A 27738-nucleotide genomic window follows, 5' to 3' on the forward strand; every position below is an offset into this window, starting at 1 on the left:
TTCTTATTCTCGTTTTGATTGAGAGAACCAAGCAGCAGAAATGACATACTGTGTGTCCAACACAATGCATTGAGTGAAGGTTAGTGTTAAGGGCCAGCAAAGAAAGATTAAGCAATGAAAGATAAATGTGCTGACAAGCCAGAGATGGGGTTTTTTTTAATTCAAGGACTGAAGCATAACGTGTGTAGGAAAAATCCCCATATGCCCATGGTGACCGCCCCATTTCCTAAGAACCTTTCAAAACAATGTGCAGTGTAACAGCATTGAGTATATGAGGAGAGTCCTCTGAAAGTCTTTGTTCTTTTAAGTCAAGGCTGATGATTTTCCCTTTAGCATATGCCCTCTACCAAATTATATTGATGAGTCTAATTTAATAACACGGAACTGTAATTGTAATTCTTTATTTCATACGTTTTTCATTACGTTTAACTGTCTATTTAGCATTTGGGGTTTTATTTAGTTTAATAAAAGCTTTTTTTCTAACTTTAGTGCTATCTTATGAGTTTCTTTTGCCACTCGTCATGATGCTCTAAAAGTCTTGCGTGAAGAACTTTAATTGCCTTGTTGCTGAAATATGATATATGAATTAAATGTAAAGGAATTCTAACTAATTGTGTGTGTGTGGGGGGGGGGGGGGTTGTGTGTGTGTAGGGGTGGGGTGGGGGTTTGTGTGTGTGTGTGTGTGTGTGTGTGTGTGTGCGTGTGATTCATCCAAACTACATACAGTTGAATTAAATTAGGAAAATGTAAAATCTTTCGTAAGGTATGAAAAAGCAGACTCCTTGTAAACGTAGTCTTTAGACGCGTTAAGGGATGTGGGAGATTGTTTTGGGGTCTTTAGGAAAGAAAATGGCAGCTAGATATTATCTTATGCACATGAAAAGGGAGTGTGACAGAAGAGATGGGAAGACAAAAGAAGGAAGGGGCTTTGGAATCCCAGGTGTGATGGATATTATTTAATGGATAAGGGTATACAAGGGTGAACAAATACATTAAATAAAACTCTGAACAAAAGCCAGTGCACACTCATTCATGTAGGAGGCAGGATGGGAGATGAGAGCATGAGAATACAAATGAGCACCAAATGGCAGAAGCGTTTCAGACAGAGAAGCCAGACGGGTGAAGTGAGGACATGGTGTATCCTCAGCAGCCCCACAATGGAGAACCAGGCTGAGGAGAGGGAGACGGGACAAATATACAATAGATTAGACGATGTCTTAAATGCAGCAGACGTTTTTTAATTCCAAGAGGAGAAGAGGAGTGGCAGGAGACAATGGAGCGTAATGAACTGAACAGCCCACACAGTCCTCTGCCACCTGAACCACAGAGATGTGTCATGCAGGCAGAAGACAAGGGGTACTGTGAAAGTGAAAAGGCATGATGTAATTGGGGATAAGCATAATGTAGAAGAAGACAGAACACAGGAAAGAAAAATGATTGATTTTTTTAACAAATCAATTCAGAGAAAATGTAAGAAAAAAAAAGTTATGATTAAAAAACATTCTATAATGATTCCCTGTCAAAACAAATGTTTAGCACCAAACATTTGGTATCATGCATTTTGATCCATTTTATGCACTTTATTGCCTCGTCTGCAGCATTTAATCATCATCATCCAGTTTTGACTCCTCTTTCTTATCTTACATTGAAATCAGGTTCCTTTCACACAATGGCCAATGCACGTAAGTATCAAAATACCCAAGAAATGACATTAATAAAATTAAAATTAAAAGATGAAAATGTACGCAAAATCCTGAATATGAGCCATTTTGACAACCCATTAATGTAGAGATTTAACATATTTTGTATCAAAATGTCATCTTTTTTTTTTTTAAATAAAAAAGGGATGAGATTAAGCTTTAATTTCCGATACAAAGGGCCCTGTAACCATGGTTACTAAATCTTACCTGCCTGAACTGAAATATGCACAGAGAGAGAGAGAGAGAGAGAGAGAGAGAGAGAGAGAGAGAGAGAGAGAGAGAGAGAGAGAGAGAGAGAGAGAGAGAGAGAGAGAGAGAGAGAGAGAGAGAGAGAGAGAGAGATGTGGTTAAACAAAACCCGGTCTGTCTGTATTTATTTTTTCAAAGAGCAGCTCTTTATACAGAGTTGCCTAAAGAACACAAGTCCTGTTTGAAAAAGTTTCAATTGTAAATCCATAATCACAGTTGTCTCAGGACTAAGATAATGTATTATCATAACTTGAGTAATAAAAGTAAAACCTTATACTCATGTTTATTTGAATTATTTATGATTACTTTAAATATTAGCATTTAATATAAGAATTTTTAGAAAATCTAAGAGAGTTTAGAATAACACCAGCAGCAACGAGCTTTTCAAAACAATCTAAAGTTTTGTGTTTCACAGGTTAGGTGATATTATTATAGGTACACATGAAGACATTTACCAGAGCTGTCTCTCTGATCCTTGGGTAAAAGTGAAACCAGAACATTTCTGATAAACTTTTACTGTTGATTAGTTGCTAAATAGACCAAACTGAAAAGCACTAAATAATATGCCCTAATATCAGATTAACTGAAACAACAGAATACAATCTTAGAGTTCCTATTTTGTATCATTGCATCAATGAAAAATGTTTCTTAAATTATAGTAAAAAAAAAAAAAATGCACAGAAAAAGCTTTTAAACAATCAGTGCTTTGGCCAGAATTGAAAGAAAGGGAAGGAAAACAAACAACAAAAGAAGCGATCAGATGAGTGAACAGAATAATACAAAATACCAGTAAGGATATTGGCCTCACCACTTTCATCCAACATCAAGTCATCCTGGTAGCGAAATTTCTCTGGTCCACACGCCACAAAAATGTCCTCATCGCCGAAGAAGTCATGTAGACAAGAAACCTGGAAAACAAAGAGAAGATTTCCATCAAGACTTCTTTTAGATCCTAGGTGATTAAAGACAATAGGGAACACAGCCTTTTCAGCTAAGCTTAATAGTTTAACAGATGGCAGCTTCCAAGAGCTATGACAGATTTACACTGATGGGGAACCGTTTGTTATGGTAAGGTGAATGTCTAAGTACAGACATTTTCCAACACCACTGCAGATTTTTAAATAAAGAGTATCTAGTGAGGAGTCGGGATAACATGATGCCTGGGTCTCTAATAGTTTTAACTGCTAGCCCCATTCCTGTGAAAGGCATACGTATCAATGATGTTGAGACCAAAAAAACACTTTTAGGGCGTCTGATTGTTTCCTGCTCTTTTGAGTCCATGAACATAATACAACATGCCTGCAATATCCCTGAGATTCAGCACTTTGTTTCCCTGCACTTAATAAGTCCTTCAGAACCTATTATGAGACCTTGCTGACTCACAGATTTGCTGATTCTATGCAGCACATACACTGGACATCAAGACTGGGTCTGTTCCCTAAAGTCCAACATCTTATGAATGGTAATGAGTAACTAATCAAAGTGAGAAACTAAGACAACAGAGGGAGATTTAATTCATGAGCAACGAAGTGCTCAAAAGAGAGATGTTTGACATTTTTGGAATGAGGCTCGAGAGATTAAAAACAGTTTTTTGTCTTAATTAGCAAGCCAAATTAAAACCTTCTTCAAGAAACTAAAGTCTCAACATGTTCGTTTTGTCAGCCCGAGACACGCCGTTTGTTTTCTTTCAATCTGTACATGTATGCTTTATTATGACAACCAAGCAAAGAAAAGCAAAATGCTGTTCATTATTTTCTATTTAATCTAGTCGACAGCTCATTCCATATCTGATCCAAACTCTGCGTGATTTAGTCAGGCAACTTTAATTACACCCCACAGGCCAACAATCACATTTCAATCCCAAGCCATCAATATTCTAAATTATATTTCATGATAGGCGATGCTAGAGTCACAGAGGGAGCTTTCATGGGGAGACAAAAGTTCATTCATCTGCTATGACAAATCTCCTACCAAAAATGCTATTAGGAGCTATTAAAATTTAGGCAGCATGCACGTCTGGCACTGCCTGGAGATAACACATAAATACAAAGTTCCCTTCATTGCATTTTCATAGCAATTAACATCCAAGAAACCATTTAGATTTCTATTAGGCCAATAAACATGCCCCAAAAGAAAGTCACAGCTGATGTAACAGCGTTATCAACAGATAACCTACAAACAGCAAAGACGCCATTCCTTCTTTAAGTGTGAGCCTTTGTGTGCACGTGGGGATGGGCGTCATCCTGTTTTACCGCCCCACAAACCCTGAAAGAGCCAATGGGGAGAGAGAAAAGTATGTTCAATCTAAGACACACACTCTCTGTGGACTGTGGATCATTTTCATTTAACTTTCATATCAAGGCTCAATGTGTGTGTGTGTGTGTGTGTGTGTGTGTGTGTGTGTGTGTGTGTGTGTGTGTGTGTGTGTGTGTTTGTTAGCAAGCAATAATATTATGGTTTCATAACAGAGTGCATATTGCTTTGTTGGGGCGAGCGGCTTGACTTCATAACTAGATGGCTGTGATACAGATGTGGTTGTTGTTAACATTTCCCCAGTGTCTGCACTGATGTAAAGCTTTGGCCACTTCTACACTTAGCTGTAGTGTGTTTGTGTGCGTGTATGTGTGTAGGGGGGGAATTTTCACATTATCTTCCATCTCAGTTTTGTATTTCTTGCTGTGTAGTTCTTACATAAGCTGTTTTGAATAAATGTAAACTTTTGATTAATATAGTTTGAGCTCTTCTTGGCTGAGCTGTATTCTTCTGTCATATAATCATAGACATGCTTCCTTGTACTTCTTGCAGTGATGCAATAGTATCTTGTTGGGCTGTAGGGAGAGGTTAATAACGAATCAATCATTTTTAAAAAATCAATGAACTGAAGTGGGATGACTACATCTATGTTTTCTGTTTATTTATTTATTCATAGTTAATCAATACGTGTCATAATACGTGCACACAGATTTGCAAAACTGTTCTTTCCGGTAACAAATCTGTGTGCAGTTGGTCTCAAGCCAGTCCCAAGAAACTTTTTTTGTTTCACTTCCAAATTGGCTTCATTTTTTTAACAGTAGAGGTTACTGCTTGGTGCAAATGAACTGTCTTTTTTTGGTTGTTTAAACAGGAGCACATTGATACTAGCTAGTTGTTTGCTAGTAGCTAGCTATATTTTTCCAATAGTTGTATACCTTTCTTAGCCAGTAATTCAGTAATTGTCTAGCTTTGTAGAGTGCACATTTTCAGTTGATGGGACTGATAGAGTTGGCTGTATAACTCTAACGGTAGAAGAAACGTCTCACTGAGCAATCTTCTCTATTTTTAAACTTCAGGATATATTTCATTATTTTTAGGCTTTTGCTCTTTAGAAAGGCCAAAAACAATCATCCTGTTGAAAGTTGTGTTTCTGTCAGAGAGGGTTTTTGTTGGATTTCTGAGTCAGTCCAGTCACATCCCCAGGCAAGAACCGTTGCTGCTACTGGAAACAACTAAGAGGAGGCTGCAGCTCATCTTTAAATAGCAAATGTAGTGGACCAGGAATGTACAGCAAAAGCTAACAAAGAACACTCACACCCAAAAAGTGATTATGAAGAGGCGTTTTTCCAAAGAGAAACAAGAAGAAACAGGGACAGCCTTAATGTAGGGCACCTGTGAAGTGATTATAAACTGAAGCAACACACAAACATAAACTGGATACTATACTGAGAAGGGTGTGAAAAAAGTATGGTTGCCATGGTGATTGTGCCCTCCAGGCATCTGTGCATGGCTGGTGCGTGCCACTGACTGCATGATGTGCACAGTGTGATAGAGAGCTCCATCATTCATATTCTATCTACTATGGGCACGATACCAGACAGAACTGTGTCATCAAACATAAAAACACACACATGAACCTTCACACACACACACACACACACACATACACACAGTGACACCCAGCAACTATGCTGAAACACTAATGCTACTGCTCCTGGTAAAAAACAAACAAACTGATGTTGAAACAATGGGATCCTAAGTTAAACAACGATGAGAGAAGTCCCCCCCCCCCCCAGCCCCATTGTCAAAGATTAAATGAACCCCCCCTGACTTAGTGAGAAAGCGAACAGACAGGATGAAATCGAGCAATACAGAAAGAGGAGATCTATTCCTGACTGCTACTCTGAGCTGTTCTCAGAGCCTGATGACAAAACAAGCTGCGTTTATGTCTCTGGTGCTCAGTTCTCACAGAGAAGCAGTGCAGTTACACAACATCCAGCGCTGCTAAAAAAAAAAAAAAACAAGGACAGGAAGAAACAAACAAAGCAACGCTGGAGAGGAGCAAGTGGCGACTATAATAAGCACAAGGAGAAAAGAGCAGAGGAGTGTGGAAATTGGCAATTTCATATCCCTCCATCAACTCTCACACATCTTTATTAAAGTGGGACATGGGGGATAAGACTGGCTCGCGACGATTAAAAACACAGGCTGGCATTAAAAAGGGCTTTTTGAAGCTTATGTAATTGCATTATTTTGGTTTGAAGCTTCACAACCCAGACCAAAAGTTTAAGGTTAATGATGAGCAGGTTTAAGGATTGTGTGTCACATCAAACATATCTGAGCATCTCCTGTCCTCTTACTTTACTGTCAACAATCACCATAAGAGGTAGGTTTATCATCTACTGGAGTTCGGTGAAAAAAAAAAAAAGTGTATGTATATTTAAAACATTACTAGATAAACAACAAATCAAAAAATAAGAATTACATAAATCTACAGAATATGTCTCCATTAAAAAATGGTGTTACATAAATTCCTTTTCACTGAGTGTTCCTCACTAAACATATTTGTGTTCTAACAGCGCCACCTAGTGTGCAGTCAGAAAAATGCTGCAAAAGTGCCTGTTTCTCTCCCCCCTTGGTCATTTATCCTCTCTGCTTTTTGTTCATTTTCATCAATGACAAAAAGAGTTTGTTCTGACCTTGATTCTGTACAGTGAGAAATATTGTTAGCCCCACACCACGACTTAGAAGGTAGGTCACAAACTGAGACAATGACTGTCACCACATGGGGGCGCTCTTTAATAACTACTTAAAGATTTACAGTACCATCAGAAAAGCAGGATGACAGAGATAAGCAAGATATCTACTTATTAGATAATATAAAGAACAAGTATTCAGATATCCAGCAGGATTTTAGATACACAGAGATAATTCCAATGAGAATAACTTCTAACTGATCTGAGAATAAGAAGGATGTGTTGTGTAAGAACTCGAATATCAACACGTGAAATACACTGGGACTCAAACCCCATGTGGTTCTATTTGCGTTAGCCAACAGTGGCAGGACATGCAAAAAACACTTTAAATCTGGATTTCTGTTTGGTGTAAGTCTTGAGGGAGGACTGAGGAGCATCTGTGCTGAATTTTAGTTAGGGTTCTCAAGGACACATGGGAATGTGAGTGGGAAGAGACCAACAGCTGTGCATGGACTTTCTAAACATAAAGTTAGCACTCTCTCATCTAAACTTTATGAGAACGCACAAACAATTGACCTTAAAAAAAGCTTGATTGTTTTCTTTAAGGAAATGCACCTTTTATTGTTCGTCTGCTACACATGGTGTGAAACATCAGCTTTTTGTGTTCAAACGGTATGGGATGTTCTCTTCAGCAGCTCCTGTGAATAAGCTGCAGGGAACAAATGATCCGTGACAGCAGGGCTCGCTCTGCTCATTTAGATGGGGCTATTTCTGTCTGCCTGTCAGACATCAGGTCTACTAAAGGACGCATCCGTCAGCTCCTCGATTTTTGGAGGGAGTTTCTGACAGCCAATCAGAGGACGTTAAAGTATAAACGTGCAAGAACACGTTTACACTTTTGCAAGTGCAAGATAAAGTAAGATAAGCAATACAGAATTAAGAGTGAGATTTAGTATTTGAACATCAACTATTTCATTGTACCGATTAATGTTTTGTGGTATTGTCTGAAATTCATAGACTACTGGATTTTAATTTGGATTATTGTGAGCTTTACTCATAGTTCTTAATTTCTTAGTCTTGACAAAATGTCCTGATCTTTTTTAAAATGTATTTCATGTTTTCTGTCTGTCGTGCCCACTTGAACCTGTCTGGCAGCATATTCATAATAAAAGATCTTTATAATAAAATTGATTAAAGAAGTAATAGGTTAAATCAAAATGTATGTAAATATTATTATATAATAAAACAAAAAATTACTCAAAAACATTTTTTTGTGGATTTCAATAGAAAAAAAGGTTTGGTTGGATTTGTCCTTGTGGTCCAGCTCTGATAAAAAAATAGAGGGATTTCTCAGCGACTAAGACTGACGTTCACAGGGGGAAAAAAGAAGAAGAAGAGATTGAGGACTCAGCCACTAATCTCGTGAGCAACAATAGACTCAGATTGGTCACAGTGAGGACACACGGAGGTCAACATTATCCTGCCCAAAGACAGAGCACATTTCGGAGGACTGAGCCGTCGCTGCGCTCTGCCAGAGCAGCTTAGCCGGGTGGAGCTGTCTGTGGTGCTGAATCTACTGCAGCTGGCAGGCACGACATTTCGGGCTGCTCTGAAACATTTAACACTGCAGGACTGGAGACACAGACTGATGGATGAAAGGATGAACAGATGGAAAGATGCTGCAAGACAGGCAGGCTGACAGAATAACAGATGGGTGTGTTGTTACAAGCCAGAGACAGACAGAAACAGAAAGGGCAAAGTATTTGTGTCAAATATATAGAGCGTCTGAAGAAAAATAGTTTTAAAATGTAAAATGAAAAAGAAACTGACTGACAGAGATAGATATTACCACAACAGTGTGTTGCAGTTCCATAATGTGTCTCTGAATTGAATGCAACCTTGTTTATGATACTAAAAACTAAGTTTGACATACAGTTGTAAAGAACAAGGCACTCGTTAAGGGAAAGCGTGTTTGCTCTCCTACAGTTGCAGCAAACTTACAGGCAAAATAATTGATTCATTCAATTGCATATGTAATGACAACACTAGAGCGCTTAATGATTCACAAAAAAAAAAAATCTGAGTCTTACTCCTGGAATGACACAGCAAAAATTGTCTTCCTTTCTTTCCAGGGCTATTCAAATGATTTTCTCTGAGGCTGAAGGGAGGCACAGAAAAAGACAAGAAAAGAGCGACACAGACTGTCAAGAGGAGAGAGAAAGGTAGACAGAAATCGATCTGAAAGAGTTAAGGGGAAGGGGAAAAAAACATCCGCACCCACAGGGGAGAATTCACACCGTGCATGACCTCCCGCTGCCTCAATCAGTAGAGTGCACATTGCCCCATTTTATCAGAGAACCTGACGGCATGGGAATAAGTGAAGGGGTCAGGAAACGAGAAACAAACAGAGGAAAAGACAGCCACACTGATGTGAGGCCAATTAACTGTGCAGTGGCCTGAGTTGGCACTGGTTCGGTTTAAACCTCAAACCAGCACAGCAGACTGCCAGGCTGCTGGATGGCTGTGGTGTTACATAACAACTTATGTAACAGCTTCTGCTCTCCATAAGGGGATCGCAAACTTTGTTTTAGAATGTTTCTCCAAGAATGTTGATGCTTTTTTCCTGTCTTTCATGTGTCTTCAGGGAGTCAAACTTTCTGCAATCATGAAATGAATAAAAAATAAGAAATTTGGCACTGCCGTTTCTCGATAAAAAAAGACATCAATCAACATCTGCCTCCACTCCCTCCATTTCTAACTTAACAATTCTGTCACATGCAAATCTGGTTTATTAAGTAAGCTTATAATGATTTGTCTTCATTCAACCCCACCCCCCCTTAAACCCAAATCCCTAATTAATTCTTCCTTTTTGATCTGCATCCTCTCTTTATGATGCAGGTTTGAATCCGTTTTCTAGGATGAGTGTGAGTGGGAGTCTGAAGGGTTTGATTGTGTCAGTATACGGGTTAAAAGTGAACACTGACACAATGGGATGTGTGTAATATTAGGACACAGCAGGGAAAGGTGGTAATAAGTGAGTCTTCTTTAAGAAAGTTTGTTTCTTAAGTATCTTCAATAATCTATACATTTAATTAAATTGATGCAAAAAAAAGTATATAGTTTTGATCGTGGTATGCATTTACTGTACACTAAAAACTAGAATGAAAAAATAAAAGTTTAATTGACTTCATTTAAAAGATGCAAGCATGGAGAATGAACTCAGAGGACCTTTGAGGTTGACAGCCATATGTGTGCCCTATATGTATGCTAATAGGGCTAAAAGAGACTGCTAGTGCAACATTGAAGGCATTGGTTCAGGATGTACAACACTTTGTTTTGAAAAGAGGCTTAGAGAAGCAATGTTCCCGCTTATGTTCATAATCTGGCCTCGTGTTTCAATAATGATTCAACAAAATGTTGACGTCTATGATCTGACAGCCCAGATCTGAGAGCAACCGAAAGCATCTAAAGCTGGGACATGTTCTTTCAAGTTGCAGATATAGTTAAGAGAGGGACTTGAGAGTGAGTCAGTCAGGTAGTGCGTGATTCAGACAATGTGTGCATGATGAGGTAGCTCGTTGTATGACGGGGTCCTCAATAGTCTCCGCCAAAGTCTGTCATCGATCCTAATTTGGCAGCAGGTCCTGACTACAGATAGCCTTCCAATCTGTCACAAACACTCTCTGCGGGAAAACAAAGACACACAAACTAAAAAAAAACTGACTGCAACAGAGACAAACAAACGGCATCATCTGAAACAGCACCGCCCTTACGCACAGTTTAAAAAAAAGAAAAAAGAGTTTAATCATCTGCAGAGGCTTGCTTCAAAAGCCATATCCCATCCATGTCATTAACTTCAAATAAACTGTATTAAAGCCAATACATTGCGAACTACGTGCATGACACACATTCACTCTCTACTTTTGATGCACACACACAGTGCTGGGCTGAGTAGCTGTGACTCAGCAGATCAACAGCAGGCAGATTTTTCTTCCCACAATCCTTCTACGCAGAAAAAGTGACACATTAACAAAAAAAACAGTTTCGAGTTGAGAAAACTGCCTGAATAGTACATGAGACGCAAAACATTGTCCCTGCTTGTCAGAATATGCAATATTTTCAAGTGACATTGCTGGAGTTTGCACTCTCTCTCTATTGCCTGCAGAGCTGGAAACAGGCCCAAAAGGAAAAGGGGGACAGGGAGGGGACAAAAAAAAAGTCAGACAATCTAAAAAAATAAATGAAGTAAAATGGTGGGAGGCACAGCAAAGAGAGGAAGGAGAGAAGGTGAAACAGACCGTGGAGGAGGGAGAGTGATGCCATATGTTGCAGCTCTTGGATTTGGGGGTGCATGCAGTGTGTGCTAATTAAACAAGGAATAAACAGCTGTAAAAAAAGCATGACATGTTGACAACAAGCTACAGAGAGAGATAGGAAAGAATAGTGAGAGAAAGGAGCTCAGAGGAAGGATTGACAGCTGATCTAGGCGAAGAAAGCCCATGTTTTGAAAGAGAACTAAAGATTGCATAACTGCAGATAGAGAGGGAGGTAAAAACAGCAATGGGTAGGGAGAGAATGAAATGAATAGAGAATCGGAGGTAGAGAGAAGAAGGAGGCTTCAAAGAAAGGAGAAATGATCATAAAAGGATGTTAAAAGCTTGTCAGCCTTGCCACCAAGGAGAAGAGCAGGTCAGCAATGCAGTTTGAGAAGTGAGAGCTGCACTGCAGATGGTAAACAAGTGGTACATCGTCACTCTCACATACAACCTTTGTTTGGGCCATTTCATCAGTATGTAAAATCAGTGCAAATGAGTGTGTAAACTGTTCACAACAAATATGACTATTGTTGTTTTTACATGAATGATGCAACAGGGTCATCGAAAACCAGGATTAAACTCTTCAGAACGCAAGCAACTGGGGGCAACATGCGGCTTCAAAGCAGTGCGATGTTTTAAGAAGAGTAGTCTCAAACCCACTGCCGACAGACAGACAGACAGACAGAATGTTGAAATACGGCAAATATAAGTCTACAGGCTTGCTGGCAGCTCTATGAGACTATCATTTGTACAGCGGAAATAAGAACCTAAATGCTATGAACATGCTAGGATTAAAATTGCATTCAATATGTATTATGGTTATGTTCTAGTGTGCAGAAATGTTCTTTTCCAATACTACACATAAAGAACACCTGAGGCTGATGAAAATACTGTTACTAAGGTGATGTTAGTATTTAAGTCGATGTAAAAACAGTGACATGTTGTTAAAATCTCAACATGCTGGTGGTATGTGTATAAAGTCAAGTAACACATTTCTGTAGGATTTATCGTTTGTGACGCATAAATGGGCACATTTTCATGGCAGTCCCTTACATAGTGGTTCATTTAGGTTATTTCAGAAGATTATGTTGCAGATTGACCCACAGACAGACAGTCCCATCTTATCCGCAAGATAAGACCAAATAATCACAGTCAATATGTCTTTGGTGAGCCTTGTATTAGTGTTAGCAGTGAATGTCTTCTTGCCTACACTACATACTAAGGAGCTGATTAATGAGATACTCAAAAAGCAGACTACAAACAACCACAGCGGTGAATGAGTGGCATCACTTTGTGCACTAGTTGAGTGAGTTTGTGATGCATGAGTAGAAATCTAGACGGGCCCATTAAAACAAGTGTTTGTTAATGTGTTCATGCTTAAATGTGCGTGAGCCTTACTAGTCTGGCAGCTACGGTCCAACATTCTTGTGTATTCGTGCGTGCGCGTGTGTGTGTGTGTGTGTGTGTGTGTGTGTGTGTGTGTGTGTGTGTGTGTGTGTGTGTGTGTGTGTGTGTGTGTGTGTGTGTGTGTGTGTGTGTGTGTGTGTAAACAGAGATTAGTTGTATTAATAGGCCAGCCATGTCCATGTCCTAATCCACTTACTGGTCATCTATCTTCTTGATCAGACCAATCCAGCTACACCATCTTACCAAGCTACTGCATGCCATCAAAGCAGTTCAACCAGTTGGTTCCTAGGCAACTAGATCAAATCATCATAGAAACTGGCAAAGGTGGAGAGCTTGCCAAGAAATATCAGGCTGTGGTTACCCCAGGGGAGAGGTGTTGGAGCTAAAGTACCACCTATGCAGTACAGTGAGCCTTTGGGGATAAAGGAATCAATATAGCAGTGGCTAAGACACTTGATTTATGGTTTCTGACACTGATGTGTGTGTTACAATCAGAAAGGTGATACCCACAGCTATCACAGTAGAGTAAGCTGGGAAGAAATTATGGCACATACTAGATGCTCAAAGAGACATTTTCACAACTGGTCACATTTCTATTCCCATTTTTCCCATCTCACAAGTTGTGAGGTGTTAAATGGCATACATTTATTGTTTTATTATTTAGACCAAAAGTAAATTGAACAATGAGTGGGCATCTGGCAACAGTGACAAGAAAAATCCTTCCTTTTATCAGAAACTCAAAAGCCTTCATCAGGTCTCAGATAGTAAAATCTCAAATCAAGGCATAACCAACAGTAAAACTGAAGCATCATAAACCTAATCAATAATATTGAAAAACTTAGAACTTGGTCGATAATGAATTAACACAAAAATACTTATCAACAAGGATGCATAATAAGGAGGCATTAGAGTAGACTTCAGCTGAAGACAGACTCTCAGTTGAACTCCTCAGATACCAAAAACATAATCCATTATTCATTTGAACCAACTTTAACTGCAGAACTTTTACAGAACTGAACTCTTGACATCTCAAATTAAATGTAAACGAGCATGAAAGAAATTCAAAGTAGTTACGTAAAATAAAATAAAAATAAAAAATAATAATAATAGGGCTTTTAGGATGTACTTCCTGCCCCATTGTCTATGGCCTCATTTTAGGGGTTAATGAAGGCAGTTCCTCTCCATCTCTAGACTCTGACGCTCTGCTGGGACTCAGATACTGACAGCAAGACCCAGAAACCTACTTCTGCTGAGGGCTCAATGACTGACATGGCTCAGCTTACGACAGCAGCACACACACACGCGCACGCACGCACACACATACACACTCAACTTAACCCTTAAAGTAAGTATATCCTGCAGCACACTCTGGTAATTAACTTGAGCACTCAGCTAAAGTCAATAATATATATTCAAGTGTCATCTGTGTCTAATCCTCTAAACTCTTTACCTTTATTTAGCCACATACAAGAGTGTTGTATTATTTTCTTTACACTTAATTTCAATGACAAATGGTGTTTTTTTGTTTGTTTGTTTTTTTGTGTTATGTTGTGTAGGTAGAATGTAGCAATTCTCTCTTTTTAGCAACAGAGCTCTGTCAGGCTTTAAATGTTTGGTCTAGGGTGACTACAAAGAGGGGCAGTCAATGGATGTTCCCATGTGATTAGTGTATGTGAGCCATTCATCATTAGACAAACCCATATTACACTGTCACCATGTCATTGACTATACTTGTAGTACAAAACGACAGAGTACTAGTCTTTTGTATTTTAGTATGTAAACTAAATAAGGTTTTTTGCTTGTGTGCCAATTAGCGATAGCACAACCTAATGGAAATTGTTACCCAATCCTTTTATTGGGGGTTTGTTGCATAATTTGTTTAGCTGTCCACAACACATTTTACTTTTAATTAACTCTCAAACTAGGGCTGCCCAATATCCTGTTCTATTTTCAAAGACTCTGTGTCTGTGCAGAAGTAGATACAGATAGTAGTACATTCTTAAAACCCCTTTAAAATCTGAATCATCTTTTCTCCACTTCACTTTCCTCTAAATAATAAAAACACAAACTCTCCCACATGCATTAACCCACACATGCACACACATAATAACAAAAAAACTAAGAAGGCGTTGTTTCTGCACTCAGCCATGCCCAGCCCATCCGGTAGAGACTGTGTTACCATGCCTACAGGCCCAATCAATACTGTGCCTAAAAATAGCACAACCATACTAGTCTTATTTCCAATCTCAGAAGGGGTGAACTGGGCAAGAGCAGCAGTTGTTGTGTAATCCCCCAGATAACTGCAACTGATTGTAGCCACAGTGTTAGTGGGCACTGTGCAAAAGTGTGAGTTTAATCCCCAACAGGAGGTTTCTCAAGGAAAACCCTGATCCTGGGATTTGATTGGCCCGTGTGGGGATCTAACAGCAGTTTAGGACAGGAAATCTGGAAAGACCTCTTACTAAATTACCAGTGGATCACTAAATAGACTGCAAGACGTCAGGACAATGTGAAAGCACCAGCATTCTGTATGAGGATACAGTCTTTGGAAGTGGGATAAATGGTAACAAAGAGTATTAAATAAGAAATCAAAAACGAAAGCCCCAAAGGACAAAGAGCAGATTCATCAAAGCGAGTCACAAATTTGCCATTTAGAAGATGACTACTGCTGAATGACACAGTATGGCAAATCGCCCTTCATATAATACACAATCTGTATCACAGTATTAGATTCAATTTGATTCAAGGGAGAAGTAGTTTGTGTAGCTACATTCGATCATTTGGAGCTGGAGAGAGGCAGAGAGAGGGGAGCAAACAGACGAATACAGGGAAGCTGATAATGGGGGGGGGGGGTCACGATTGAGATGGAAAGATGAAGTGAAGGCCAACATGAAAACACCAGAGAGCTCATGCTTGTCACATACATTACCTTGATCCCCAAAAGGTTGAAAGACATATTTTCCCTCTATGAGCTTTGACAACTCACAAAAACCAAACATGTACATGAGTAGCGAAAGTGCTCTGACTTAATTTCACTGCAGTGCAGCCACTGTCTTTTCCACTTCCACAACATTTCACAGCTGAAGTGGAGAATATCTCCACAGGTGTACGCACAAGCACAAGTGTGTGTACACAGTGCTGCTTTTATTCGTGCTCTTTTTTTAGCGATTTTCTCCACAGCTGAGAGAGGGAGCTGAAATGGGTGGGTGGACTATCAAGGGGGCCCGGAACGCTGATTCATTTCTGTGTTGGGAGGCTGTGCTCTGGTGCACGTCCCTATACAGCGTGGGCTCCATTCATAGATTCCTTTCATCTTTACCTTCTCTCGACCTCTTTTAGTGTGTGTCACTGTTTCTCGCTACACCTCTGGCTGTGAACGGGGACACTTCATTCATAAAAGGCTCATGAAAGAGAAATGAGAGTAGGGTCATAAAATATTTAGCCATTGTGATGCTTCTGTCAGCCTGTTGATATATCCATTTTGCTTGAAAAAAGGATGCCTGAATCGAGGTGTTGCATACTAAACCGCATACGAAAGAGCAACAAAAACACTCTTATCATAGCATCTATTCAATTTCTCCAATGGAACCACTTATCATGTGCAATACTTGTATCATTTAAGGTGGCCTTTAAACACAGAAGTCCTAAAAGGCATTGAGAAATATATCTACTTGGGAAGCGGTTTACCAATCAGCATTGAGAACCATAATAAAACCAAAGTCCAAGATATGTCTGAAATCCCCCCCCCCCAAAAAAAAGCTTAGTTTTGTCCCCAAGAACACTAGGAATGCTAAAAAATTTGACTGCTTAACTTCTACAGCCAAAGATTTCTTACCAATTTGCCCTCCAGTGTGTAGATCTTCTTTACCACTCCAGAGTCGAGCTTGATCGCGTCAGTGATGTCAGTCAGGACTTGCTCGTAGGAATGGGCTGTTTTCTTGTTCAGCAGGATCCTCACAGCTTTGCGGGGCTTCACTCCACTTCGCACCACAGTCACAAGCTTTGGACGGATGAAGTCTTTGATTTCGCGGCTCTCTGGAGAACCGGCCATGGCGCTGCCAAGGGAAGGAGGCCCGCGAGAAGCTGCCGCTGAGGCCTTGACGTTCACTGACCAGTTTGGGTTCACATTTTTTGTGTAATCCAACTTTTTGTAGGCTTCAATAGAGCTGCAAACATAGCTGTCACCTGGTTGGGTAAGGGAGGGAGAGATAAAGCATGTTTAAAAAAAAAGAAAAAAAAAAGAAAACAAGAACTTCAAAAACAATACAAAGAAATATAAAGTAAATTGAAAGGAAGCAAAGATGGTAAACAAAGTTTAAATGGGGAAGGGACAGCAACAGAAGAGAAGGAACATGGTTGCTTAGGTTAGCTCTTTGTGCAACAACTCAAAGTCAAGCAACTATTCAAGAAGCAGGCAGTATAAGCCTTACAAAAAAATATTGAAATTATGACACTGATATGAAAAATGGTTTTGTTCACTTTTCTTCTGCTGGTCATTTACTTTTTAAAAACTCATAGCTCCTCAATTGAGCCCAAACATGTTTGAATGACCAGATGGTCATTGAATAAAAGAAACAATCAACATAATAATAATTTAGAGTATGTTTAATTGTTTAAGCCAGTTTCATAGAGGATCGCCAAAAACATGTTTTATGAACCAGATTTCAGACCAGCCTGTCATGCAAATGTGTTCGTTTTTTTCTTCTAATTTTATATTTTCAATAGGAGATGCCTCTTACTTTGTTTAATTTTATTAAGAGATGAAGAGGAAAGACATAACTGTGTCATGCTTGTTTTTTTATACTACATAAGAAATCATGGAGTCCAGATGCATATGAGGAACAAAACACTGTGACCACATAAAATATGAATGAGTGCTGAAATGCTGTATACCCACCCTCTACCAGCTGGTCTATAGCAACGATCTTCTTGGAGCCATCCAGAGAGTAGATGGCCCGGACACCTTGGGGCAGGTTGACATTGTCGGACAGGGAGCGGGTCAAGTCCGCCAGCAGGGCGTCAAAGGTCCTGAACCTGTCTGTGGAGATGGCGTACACTATCCCATTGAAGTACCGGTCTCCGTTGCGGTAGAAACGGACTTTCTTGGCTCGTTTCTCCTCCGTCAGAGTCTTCAGGGTCCGGGTCCGATACAGGCTGCAGTGGGCACTGTGCGTGGGACTCGGCACCCCGTTCATCTTCGCACTGGACCGGCCGTGTCTCTGACCTTTGTCCCTGTCGTCGAAATGCTCCATCTCCATCTCGCTGCAGAGGCTCACAAGTACGGCCGTACTGTCTGAGAGAGGGGAGGCAAACAAACAGAAGCACGAGGGGGGGAAAGTTTTCACTAACGAGTGAGTAAACAAAAACAAAGAGACGCAGAGAAAGGAGGAAACCGGTAAGGGAGAGGTGTGGGCGACAGCTAAAACAGCAAGCCGGTATACTTCCCTGGTCGCCTTGTCTCAAAATAACTCCCTAATGACAGATTAAGTGCGGTTAAGCCGAGAGGTGGACAGCATGCTTCAAGACTATTCTGCCTGTCACCAGTGCGCAGAGTTATTGCAAAGGGAGACAGCGACAGTCACGAATCGATATAAGCCAAACATGTCCTGTTTATGAATATTCACAACCTTCAGTCAAACAAACAACAGCCTTAATTGAGAGTTTCCATAACAAAATAGAGACCCTAAAGCAATTCTAATACCACTTAAACTGTGACTAACATTTCAATGACAAATATTAGTTTCCAGTGTTTGTATTTTAGTGACAATGGTGCAAGAGACAAAAAAAACCTCTTTATCTATTCAAACAATTACAAGCAAATTGACATGCTTACCCACGCGAGCGATTAACGCTTCTTTGACGGTCACCTCCAGTCTGACTGACGCTTTATTTCCGAGTAGAAAAAGGAAAAGAGTTCAGTTAAGCTTGTCGCTGGCACTGAATGCTGTAATCCTGTCCTGGCTGCAGTGAGCCCCCCCTGCGTGTAGCTATACCCTTTGTTGTCCGGTTGATGTGCTCCGCAACCAGTAGTCGACGTGTGTGTCCGTGCGCGTGTTGGTGTGTGTGTGAGCAAGGAGCGGAGCCTGGATTGGAAGTGAAGTATAGGGAGCAGCTGCTTCCCCTCCCATTCTCTTTTCACCCACCTCCTCCTCCTCCTCCTCCGCCCTTTCCTCCTTCTCCACGTCACTCTGTCGTGATGTTCATTCAGTGGCGCCCCCACCCCCTCATTACGATGCAAACCCACGTTTGCCACCCGTGCTGGAGATGCTGCTGCTGCTGGTCCTGCCCCCCTCCCCCTCCCCCTCCCAACCCCACCAAAAAACGAGTTGTCTGGAGGGGATCGAGCTCACGTTTTAATAAAGACTGAACAGCTTTTCCGATAAAGCCATAATGTTAATGAAGTACATTATCAAATGAGGTCACTTTTTTTTTTTCATTTTAACACGAATAATTAGGCCTTAAATTAAACAAAAAAGTTATCTGTTTTAGAGTGTGCAGGAGACTATGCACTATAAGCAAAGAACAGTATTATGCCAAACCCTAAGAATATATGCACGTGAGTTGTTATGTAATGCACAAAGAGGGGTCCTTGGTTTAGCTTAATCCCAAACTATGGTATTCAGTCTATGCGATGCAGCTTTAAAAATTATGTAAATGCTAGTGTGACAAGTATGATTGTTGTAGCCCATTTCATCCCTTGAACATTCAGCAGGGACTACATGTTACATAAGTTTTGAGAGGATGCTCTTTTCTTCTTATCATAACATTGATTATTATTTTTCTAGCAGCTAAAACGTTTGTTTGCTTTGTGACTCCAGAATATACTCTCTCTTACAATGCCAGAGATAAAGTTTACTGATACATTGTGGCCTCTAGAGACCACCCAATTACACCCCACCATGTGCTAGTTAGCAATTAGCTCCGCCAGGGATAATGAACATTGCAGCTCCAGTCATTTAAAGTACCCTTATTCTGTTATTGTGTTTAGACTGGTTTAATGTTTCATGATTGTTTTAGCGTGGTGTTTAATGTTGTGAAATTTCATCAATACAACCATTTATCGATTCACTGAATATATCCAACCTGTATGATGGTCAAATGAGAATGGATCTATGATGCTGAGCTTTTTGGACTGTATGAACATGAATGCATCACAATGTGTGGCAGAGGCAGATAGATGTAAAAAAAAAAAAATCCATTATCCATCACTCACTTCTATTTTGGGAAGAGACAAACAGCCAGAGTGTGTCACAAGCTCAGAGCTGAAAAGGTGCATGTCTAAATTAGTCCAGAGAAGGCAGGGCTCATTTGAGGTAATGTGTCTTCAGACCAGTGCAAGAAAAATGGAGGACAAAGTAAAGGACTTAAATCAGGACAACAATCTCTTTTCATTCTCAATGCTATAGACTTTACATACAACAGTCCAGCTGTTGATATAAACACATCCATTACGTTATGACGTTATAGTTCATTTGAACCCTTATAAGCTGCTGGCAAACTAAATGCCGCTATTACATCAGAATGATATAGGATTGGATACAGCCTTTCCAAGAAATAAATGGTTGCCATTCTTCCTTGAGGTCATCTTTGCTCTGGAGACATGACCAAGCAGTTTGCTGAGATCTAATTTACTTGTATATAAAGAGGTGTTGAACTTTGACATTTAAGACTAAGGCTATCCATGTTTTTGCAGGTCCATTTTTATTAATAGAACTTAAACGGAGTCCATTAAAGCTAAAGCTTTAATCTTACAACATTGGGCGTGCATTAAAGCGGAGCATTTTCAGTATCCATAAAAAAAGGGAGATCGGCCACATGGGGATTCAGCGTTGTCTTTTTGTGGACAAGCTTCCCCATCTTCTTTGACATCACCTGTCCCTGGCTGGTCTTCTGTTTTAGATCAAAACAGTATTTTAGTGTTGAAGATTGGCCGTAAATTAACAGCAATTGGCAGTATATATGACTGTCAAATGAATTTAAGATATTTAAGGTGTGGATAAATAGAAAAGATCTTCATATTGTGACAAATCCCATTTGGAATAATTCATAAAATTGGATATGTTATTTCACTGCCAAGGACATACATTTGAAGACCAACTGAGCCTGTTGACAGCTACATACAATGATATTCTTTCCATCATGTTATACGTAATAACTTTACAACTTCACATCAAACAGTAACAAAATCTGTCACCCAGAAATCATTGAGGTTGACTGACTAAAGTCATTCACATGCACATGCATCGGGTCTCTTATTCAAATAAATAAGCAGTTGGAAGTTACACTCTGTGGTTTTCAACATATTCATATACAGTGGTGAGTACAGACAGATGAGCAAACCTAGTTAGCATTGGCAGGCAGCAATAGGGTGATTTGTAGTGTTTTGACAGATGCTGTAGTGATTTGTCACCGTGTTGCACCTGTCAGCACTAGACATCTGGTTGTTTGCTCCGTGGCAGTGTGGGTAGGATGCTGTGAGATTAACTAATACAAGCTTGTACATAAAAACTGTTTAAAGAGAGGTGGTGTAGGAGAAATAAGGATAGTGTGGTGTGCTGTGAATTTACTGACTTTCTCATGAGGCAACATGGACTGTCCATCTTAAAATTAAGTCCTAATCAAAGACAAGTAACCTATCGCTGAAGCAGTACATGTAACTGTGTCAGCAAACCATTTTAAAAATGGATGGCACTGTAAAGGGAAAGTGCACTTTCCCTGTGCACAGAATTGTCATGTGATTTTAGATGGCAGGTCACTACTTTATGGAAACACGTCTCCGTTAGCTGGAAATGAGAGAATTCTGATCGAGGATGTCATGATTTTAACATTTGTCAACATTTTACATGCTATAACAGAGCTTTGAGAAATGATATTTTTCATACATCTTAAGTACAATCTTACTTTTGGCCAAAGAAAGACTGTTTCCATCAGTTTGGTGGACTATTATTATCACGATTATTTTGAATCCCGGGGTCCAAACATCGTTTTCAAACACCTTTCTTTGATTTTGTGCGAGGGAATTTACTCCAAAAGCAAAGTGGAAGTGGTTAAGCATCCAGTGTCATAAAGGACAGTTCAGCTAGGTTAACGCTTAGTGACAACAGGGCTTGATCTCTGCCCTTTATGTTAAAGGCCAGTTTACCTGTCACTACAATACAATGTCCTGCCAATCTTGGACGCAAAGCTGAAGATCTGGTAAGGTATATTCCTACATGAATAATTATGTCTGTGACTTTTTGGTCTCATAATCCAATTTTAGGTCATAATCCCTGAGCTCATTAATATAACATCCCTGTCCTTACAGACCACTGAGGTGAAAAGGAGGAGAAAGCTAAGAGTGCATATCTACAACAATGAAAACTGACTGGATTTGACTGACGATTCTGATGCAACAAGAACGTTGTTCCAATTATTGCCTGATAAGAACAGCAAATCATCCTCCACACTTCTCCACAAACACAAATGAAACAGCTTCTGGCAGTGTTCCTTTCCACTACTTTATCCCATATGGCTGCACTTTTAACACGCCTACATTTGTAAAGGCGGTCAGTAGGTGGGATGGGGGGGGGGGTGACTGGTTGCGAGTGGTGTACGTGGAGCTGCTTACGAAGTACAAGTCGTAGGAGGTGCATTGGAAAAGAAAATTGCAGTGACAGTAGAAATGTCAGACTCAGCAGGGTTCTGGCACTTTACGAGGTGACCTAGCTCACTCAAATCCTGTAATATCCTCCCCCTTAGACATTTCCACTTATAGCCACTCGTCCTTTTCAAACATGGGGAGAAAACGCCAGGTGGTATCATATATGTACATTTGTATATCATGAAATCAGTGTGAAACTGTATTTACCAGCAACTGTGCAATGAACATTGACTTATGACCATAGCAACAGGGCAGATCGCCCACATATTAAAAAAAAGCTCTGAGGAAACTAAAAATAGAAGTATAAAGCTATTTCTCAACCATCCGCATAACAAGTGGCGAGTAAAATTTTTTGCATGATATCATCCTCCTATAACCCCAGAGTTTGGCTCGTGCTCGTATATCAGCTAGGACTTCACTGTTGGTAACCTGCTTCCCTTTTGGAATTTCTTCTCTTCTCTTCTCTCTACTGTTGCTCCACTAACACCGCCTCCTGTCACACGTACGCCTCCTCCATCTTCTTCTCTCTCTTCTCCTGTCTTAGATTTAGCCTCCTCCATCCTGCTGGCCTGCTTCCCTCTGTGCCATCAGAAAACATAGTTAGTAAAACAGGCAAAAGCTGTGGATAAAAAATAGTTTTCAGTTAAAGGGCTAAAGAGAGAGAGCTAAAACTACACAATGATAGTCAAAGAGGATCAATCTGAGAATGTATTACTAATCTGTCAAGCACATGCAGTTGTTTATTTGTTACAAATCAGGACAGTAGTATGACTCCAAAAACAAACTGATTAATGCAGATATTCCAAGATTAGATCGAAAGTATGTCACATATTAAATGTAAGTAAAGAGCTAAACACGTCTATACTCATTTAAGTCACTAAGTATTCATTTACTCATCTGATGTTATCTCTAGAAAGTCTTTTACAAAAACCGTTCCCATTGGTTGGGCTGCATTTGTGTAGCATCAAAGTCATCATTACTGATGCGCTGCCCCCTCCAAAAAGTGTAACATAAACGGTAAAGCCAAACTTCTCCAAAGCTGTAACATCATGTTTACTGTGCAAAGAGGCTGATTTTATAAATGTCTCTTGATACGTGTTTTTTCACTAATTTTGGAGCTGTAGTTAGCTTATTTCACAGTTCAGGTTATTGTTTTCATCATCTGAAAGGGTTCTCTCACCGCTTCTGTTTGCTCTCTATTGCCCTCTGTGGCTGCTGGGAGCACTGTCTTCTTTGGACATCAAGGGTAGAAGACAGCTGTAGAAATTCAGAGTAAATTCGAAGAGAGCACAAGAGACAGTTTGTTTAGAGTATGCTTTCACATGTTTACAGCCCGAGGCTCTTAAATTGGCTTCAAATGTAAAGTTTAAATGTTGATAGACACTTCTAGTTCAGTTTTCTTGCAAATGCTTTAGGCCTGCAATAACCAGTGTGGCTGCAGCAGAAAGCAGAACGTCCTTGACTCACCTATTATATAAGAGAGCAGCATTAGAGGATGAATGGGAATTCGTAACTAGGTCTGAAAGAAAGAAGCTACATAAGTCTGCTCTCTGCACTGTAATGTGACGTTGTAGCACTTGGACATGACAGCTATAGTACTGCTGAATAAGGCACAGACATAATACTCATAATGCTAATAACAGTTGTAGAAAGTATGTTTGGTTTCAGAGCTACTTGTTTGACTTCCCAGTAGCTCTTCTGTTGACATGGATCAAAAGAGAAGCTTACCTTAGCAATTTCTGAAAGATATGCCCGCCTCTCATCATTAGTTTTGTGGAATGCCTGAAAGGGAAAAATGAAACAGAGGACTACACCGTCACATTTTCTCTCTTCTCACAGGTGCAGTGCTTGTTATAAGTTTTCTGCCTGCGCATACTTTAAGAGGTCCTCAGGGTTAATGAGCCACTGGTTAAACCATAGATTACTGGCTCCACATGCTGAATGCGTAACTTTTTTTTTTAACTCAAATCTCGCTGTTTGCTGTGAAGAAAACAATAGACAAAGAACCAAGTTGCTAAACTAAGGTCATATCAGTAGTCGAAAGCAGGACTAAGATTAGGGTTCAGTTTAGCATCAGTTATTTAAAAAGAAGAATGCAAAACTGAATATAAAACAAAGCTCTTTTTATCTATTGCTAATTACAGTGACTGTTAACAGTAAAACCCATTATGGCAAAAAAAAGTTGTTTTTTTTTTTATCTGAACTACAGCATTTGAAATAAACACCTTTCCCTCCTGTTCCATTTGCAGATGACAGTCCATCAGCTGACTCTGGAGGTCACACTTCTCTTCAGTCAGGGTCTTCAGTCGCTGCTTCAGTGTCTCCTGTCACAGAGCGTTTCAATTAATTAGCCACAGTGATAACAAAGAGGCCACTGAGTGTGAAGATGTTGTACTGGTAATGTCTAATTACAAATCGATTTGGACTAGAATAACACAGTTCTGTCTCCAAGGATCAAACAATAACAGAACAGTTATTGCAGAAAACCAAAAATGGATTAGTCTCATACATAATTCAAAAATGGGAAAAACACGCATTACAGCAGGAGAAAAGCTACAAGATTTTTTTGCACAAAGCAGAGATATACTGTTTTTTGGTTTGAAAGAAATGATTTCTTCTGCATGTGCCCCCCCCCCAAAAAAAGAATAAAATAAATTAAAGTAAGCAATTAACTATAGATAAATAAATAATGTGTTTAGACTTTCAGATGTATGAATCAAATTTAAGATAAACCTGTTTCTTGACAGTTTAATATCAAATGAATACATGAATTTAATTTTTGTTATTGACTGCATTAAATCTGCATATTAATATATCAAGGGATCGTATATTTACTTACCCAAATAAATGTAAAAATATCAGTTATGTTATCTAATAGGACGAGTAGACAGAGCTGCTGTATAATAACACCAATGCTGAACGATGATCTGTCGTTGTCTCTACCTAATGATAAGATAAGATATAACTTTATTGATCCCCAATGGGGAGATTTGGGCGTTGCTGCAGCAGTATAGAATCAAAAAAAGTCAAAAACTGAATAAAATAGTAACATAAATACAATACCAAAAATAACTTAGCAGGACAGTGAAGGAATGATGTGCAGTAAGTGGCAGGTTAAAGTGACCAGTAAAGATTTAAAGTGATGTTCGTTTAGAGGCAGTGAGTTATGTAAACAGCAGGATCTATAGTCTTCAAACTGTCCTGTTCATGATTTTTCATAGATCTTCAGTCCACAGTCTTTCTGATACACTCATGAGCATCTGTTAGTCGTGCCTAAGGCAAGCAGACACACTCATATTCTGACTGTGGCATGCATTTGGTGTGGTGTGCATTTGTGTGTGTGTGTATTGTAATTAGTGTGCATTACTCTCCCATGGTTTGTAATCCTGTGATTACAGTGCTGTGATTAAACTCTGGTTTGTTCAGCCTGCATCAACCAGAGGAAGAAGAGCAGCTGCTGTTACAATCCTCTCTGTCCTTCATATTTTCTCTGCTCACACTGTGACTCTGGCTCTCTCTGCTGGTAGTGTGCTTCTCTATTTCTATATCTATTGTATTCTGCGCTTGGCTAACAACAAAACAAAACAAAAAAAAACAATAAAACGTTTGTACTAACCACTGGCATGTCATCATACAAACGGATAGAGGCCAATCGATCTGTAAAAAAGAAAGAAAACGATGTATGCATGCAGACATCACACACTTGAGTTGACATAGTCAAAGACTATTAAATTACCTCATGAATTAGCCCAGTTTCACTTAAACCAAATTTCCATTTCTTAAATCCTGAGCATCCAGAAAGAATTCTGATATTATTGCAATGTCAACACTCTTAGTGTGGAGAACGCCATTGAGTTATTTACTCTTTTGAAAAGCTTGTTTTTGGTTTACAAATTTAATCACGTATTTTCAATATCCCTTCAAAAGGTAATAATGGCTGGTGAACTTACCCATGGGGTTCCCTCGAAGGTCCTCCAGTCTCTCATGAACCAGAGACATTTGTCTTTCCAACTGTCCATTTAACTCTATTTGAGTCTCATACCTGGTCTTCCACTCATTTCCTAGTGGATAGTGGGGTGATTGTAGAAGAGTCACAGCCAAGTCAGTAACATTAAGACCAGGGTACACTACTCGGACTGAAAAGTGCCTGGGCTACAAGAGACTATACCAACACTTTTTGGGGGGGCTGAGGTGACAGATACTGTAATATACAATCATAATATCAGAAAATATAATCTAAGTTACCTTCCCCATCAACACTGTGCAGCCTCTCTTGTAGTTCAAACATGGTATTTCGTAAATCAGACACAGATTCTTCCAGCATTTCTCTACGACAGACACAGACGGGGCTATTTTTACGGCGCAAAAACAAACAAACTCTTCCATGATAACTTTTGACTTATTGACTCGAAAACAACTTACTTCGTTTCTCTCTCCTGCTCAAGTTCTGCCTGTAATCGAGCAAAATCGTACTTGCTGTAGTCGCTGTCTCCTGACATGTTTCTGAAAAACTGACGCTGAAGAAAAGTTTGTCCTTGGGGTTTCCATGGAGACCACTGTTTCCGGTTTTGTTCGGGCGTAACTCAACATTTTAGTGACATTTGACCTCCACCTCGGTTATATTCAACAGAGGAATTAACACCCACAATATATATTTTTTATTGTGATAATAAAAAAAGGTATCCAAGTTTATTTCATACTCCTCATATATTGTACATTTCAAACCATTTTTTAAAGCTTTGTTAGCCTGAAATTTCACTTCATCTCCGAATTAGGCTACAGGGTTATATTTCAACGAACACAAGTTACCTTCTCTGGCCAGCTTTAGGCTATATCTTGCAAACTAAACTATTAAACATTTGAATATAACAAGCAATTAATAAAAGTGAGCACTTCTGAGTGTAAGAAGGAGAGGCATTTTTTGTTTGTCCAGTGTGTCACTGAATAACTTTAATTAAACATCCATTACCAAAAAACGTCTCTATAATAATAGTTAAAATGTGATTTTAACATGTCTTTAGTTCGTGGATTTGTGTTTTGTTTTACATAATGGCCATTTTCCAACTTTCAAACTCTCAGCATGCCTTCCAGGTTTAACAGAATAAATACGTTTACATTTTACTGGTGAAGCTATTAAGCTAAATGAAAACAAACCAAACATTTCGTAAAATACATTTAAATAGATATGACAAATTAAAATACTTCCACAAAAATAAGTGCTATAGTTTCAGAATTGAACTGTATTGCTCTGTTGCCCTGACCTTTAACTAAAATGTAATTCTGACTCTTACTCCAAACTTTACATTTTTTTACATTCACAATTTTTTTTTCTTCTCTTCCTCTTCTTTCTTTAATTGCTCTTTTATATTCTCTGGCCGATGTTCTCTTTTCTGGGCCTCCTTCATCTTAATGTCCCCAGGCTTTTCATCTGGGCTTTTCACCATAGCCTTGGCAGTCTCCTTGCCTGCGGTCTTCAG

The 27738-nt window shown here is 39.4% G+C and overlaps 2 protein-coding genes across 2 annotated transcripts in view; both read right to left on the bottom strand.

The window, feature by feature from the left end:
* Positions 1-18855, bottom strand: part of dclk1a (doublecortin-like kinase 1a) — a 44181-nt gene extending 25326 nt beyond the window's left edge. Inside the window, exons 1-4 of the mRNA XM_079356508.1 lie at positions 18455-18855; positions 17519-17914; positions 16457-16806; positions 2758-2857 (exon numbers count right to left, since the gene is read on the bottom strand). Coding sequence (XP_079212634.1) covers positions 2758-2857; positions 16457-16806; positions 17519-17879 — 811 coding nt within the window. The 5' untranslated portion in view covers positions 17880-17914; positions 18455-18855. The remainder of the gene's footprint in view (positions 1-2757; positions 2858-16456; positions 16807-17518; positions 17915-18454) is intronic.
* Positions 18856-20661: 1806 nt separating this feature from the next.
* Positions 20662-26824, bottom strand: ccdc169 (coiled-coil domain containing 169). The gene is made up of 8 exons (XM_079356392.1): positions 26684-26824; positions 26507-26589; positions 26212-26322; positions 25878-25918; positions 24487-24585; positions 23990-24043; positions 23442-23518; positions 20662-22840 (listed from the first exon to the last, which is right to left on the bottom strand). The coding sequence occupies exons 1-8, from the start codon at positions 26758-26760 to the stop codon at positions 22669-22671; spliced, it is 714 nt and encodes a 237-aa protein (XP_079212518.1). The 5' UTR covers positions 26761-26824; the 3' UTR covers positions 20662-22668.
* Positions 26825-27738: the final 914 nt, after the last annotated feature.

The sequence above is a fragment of the Symphodus melops genome (assembly GCF_947650265.1).
Source record: "Symphodus melops genome assembly, chromosome: 11".
Taxonomy (NCBI): Eukaryota; Metazoa; Chordata; class Actinopteri; order Labriformes; family Labridae; genus Symphodus; species Symphodus melops.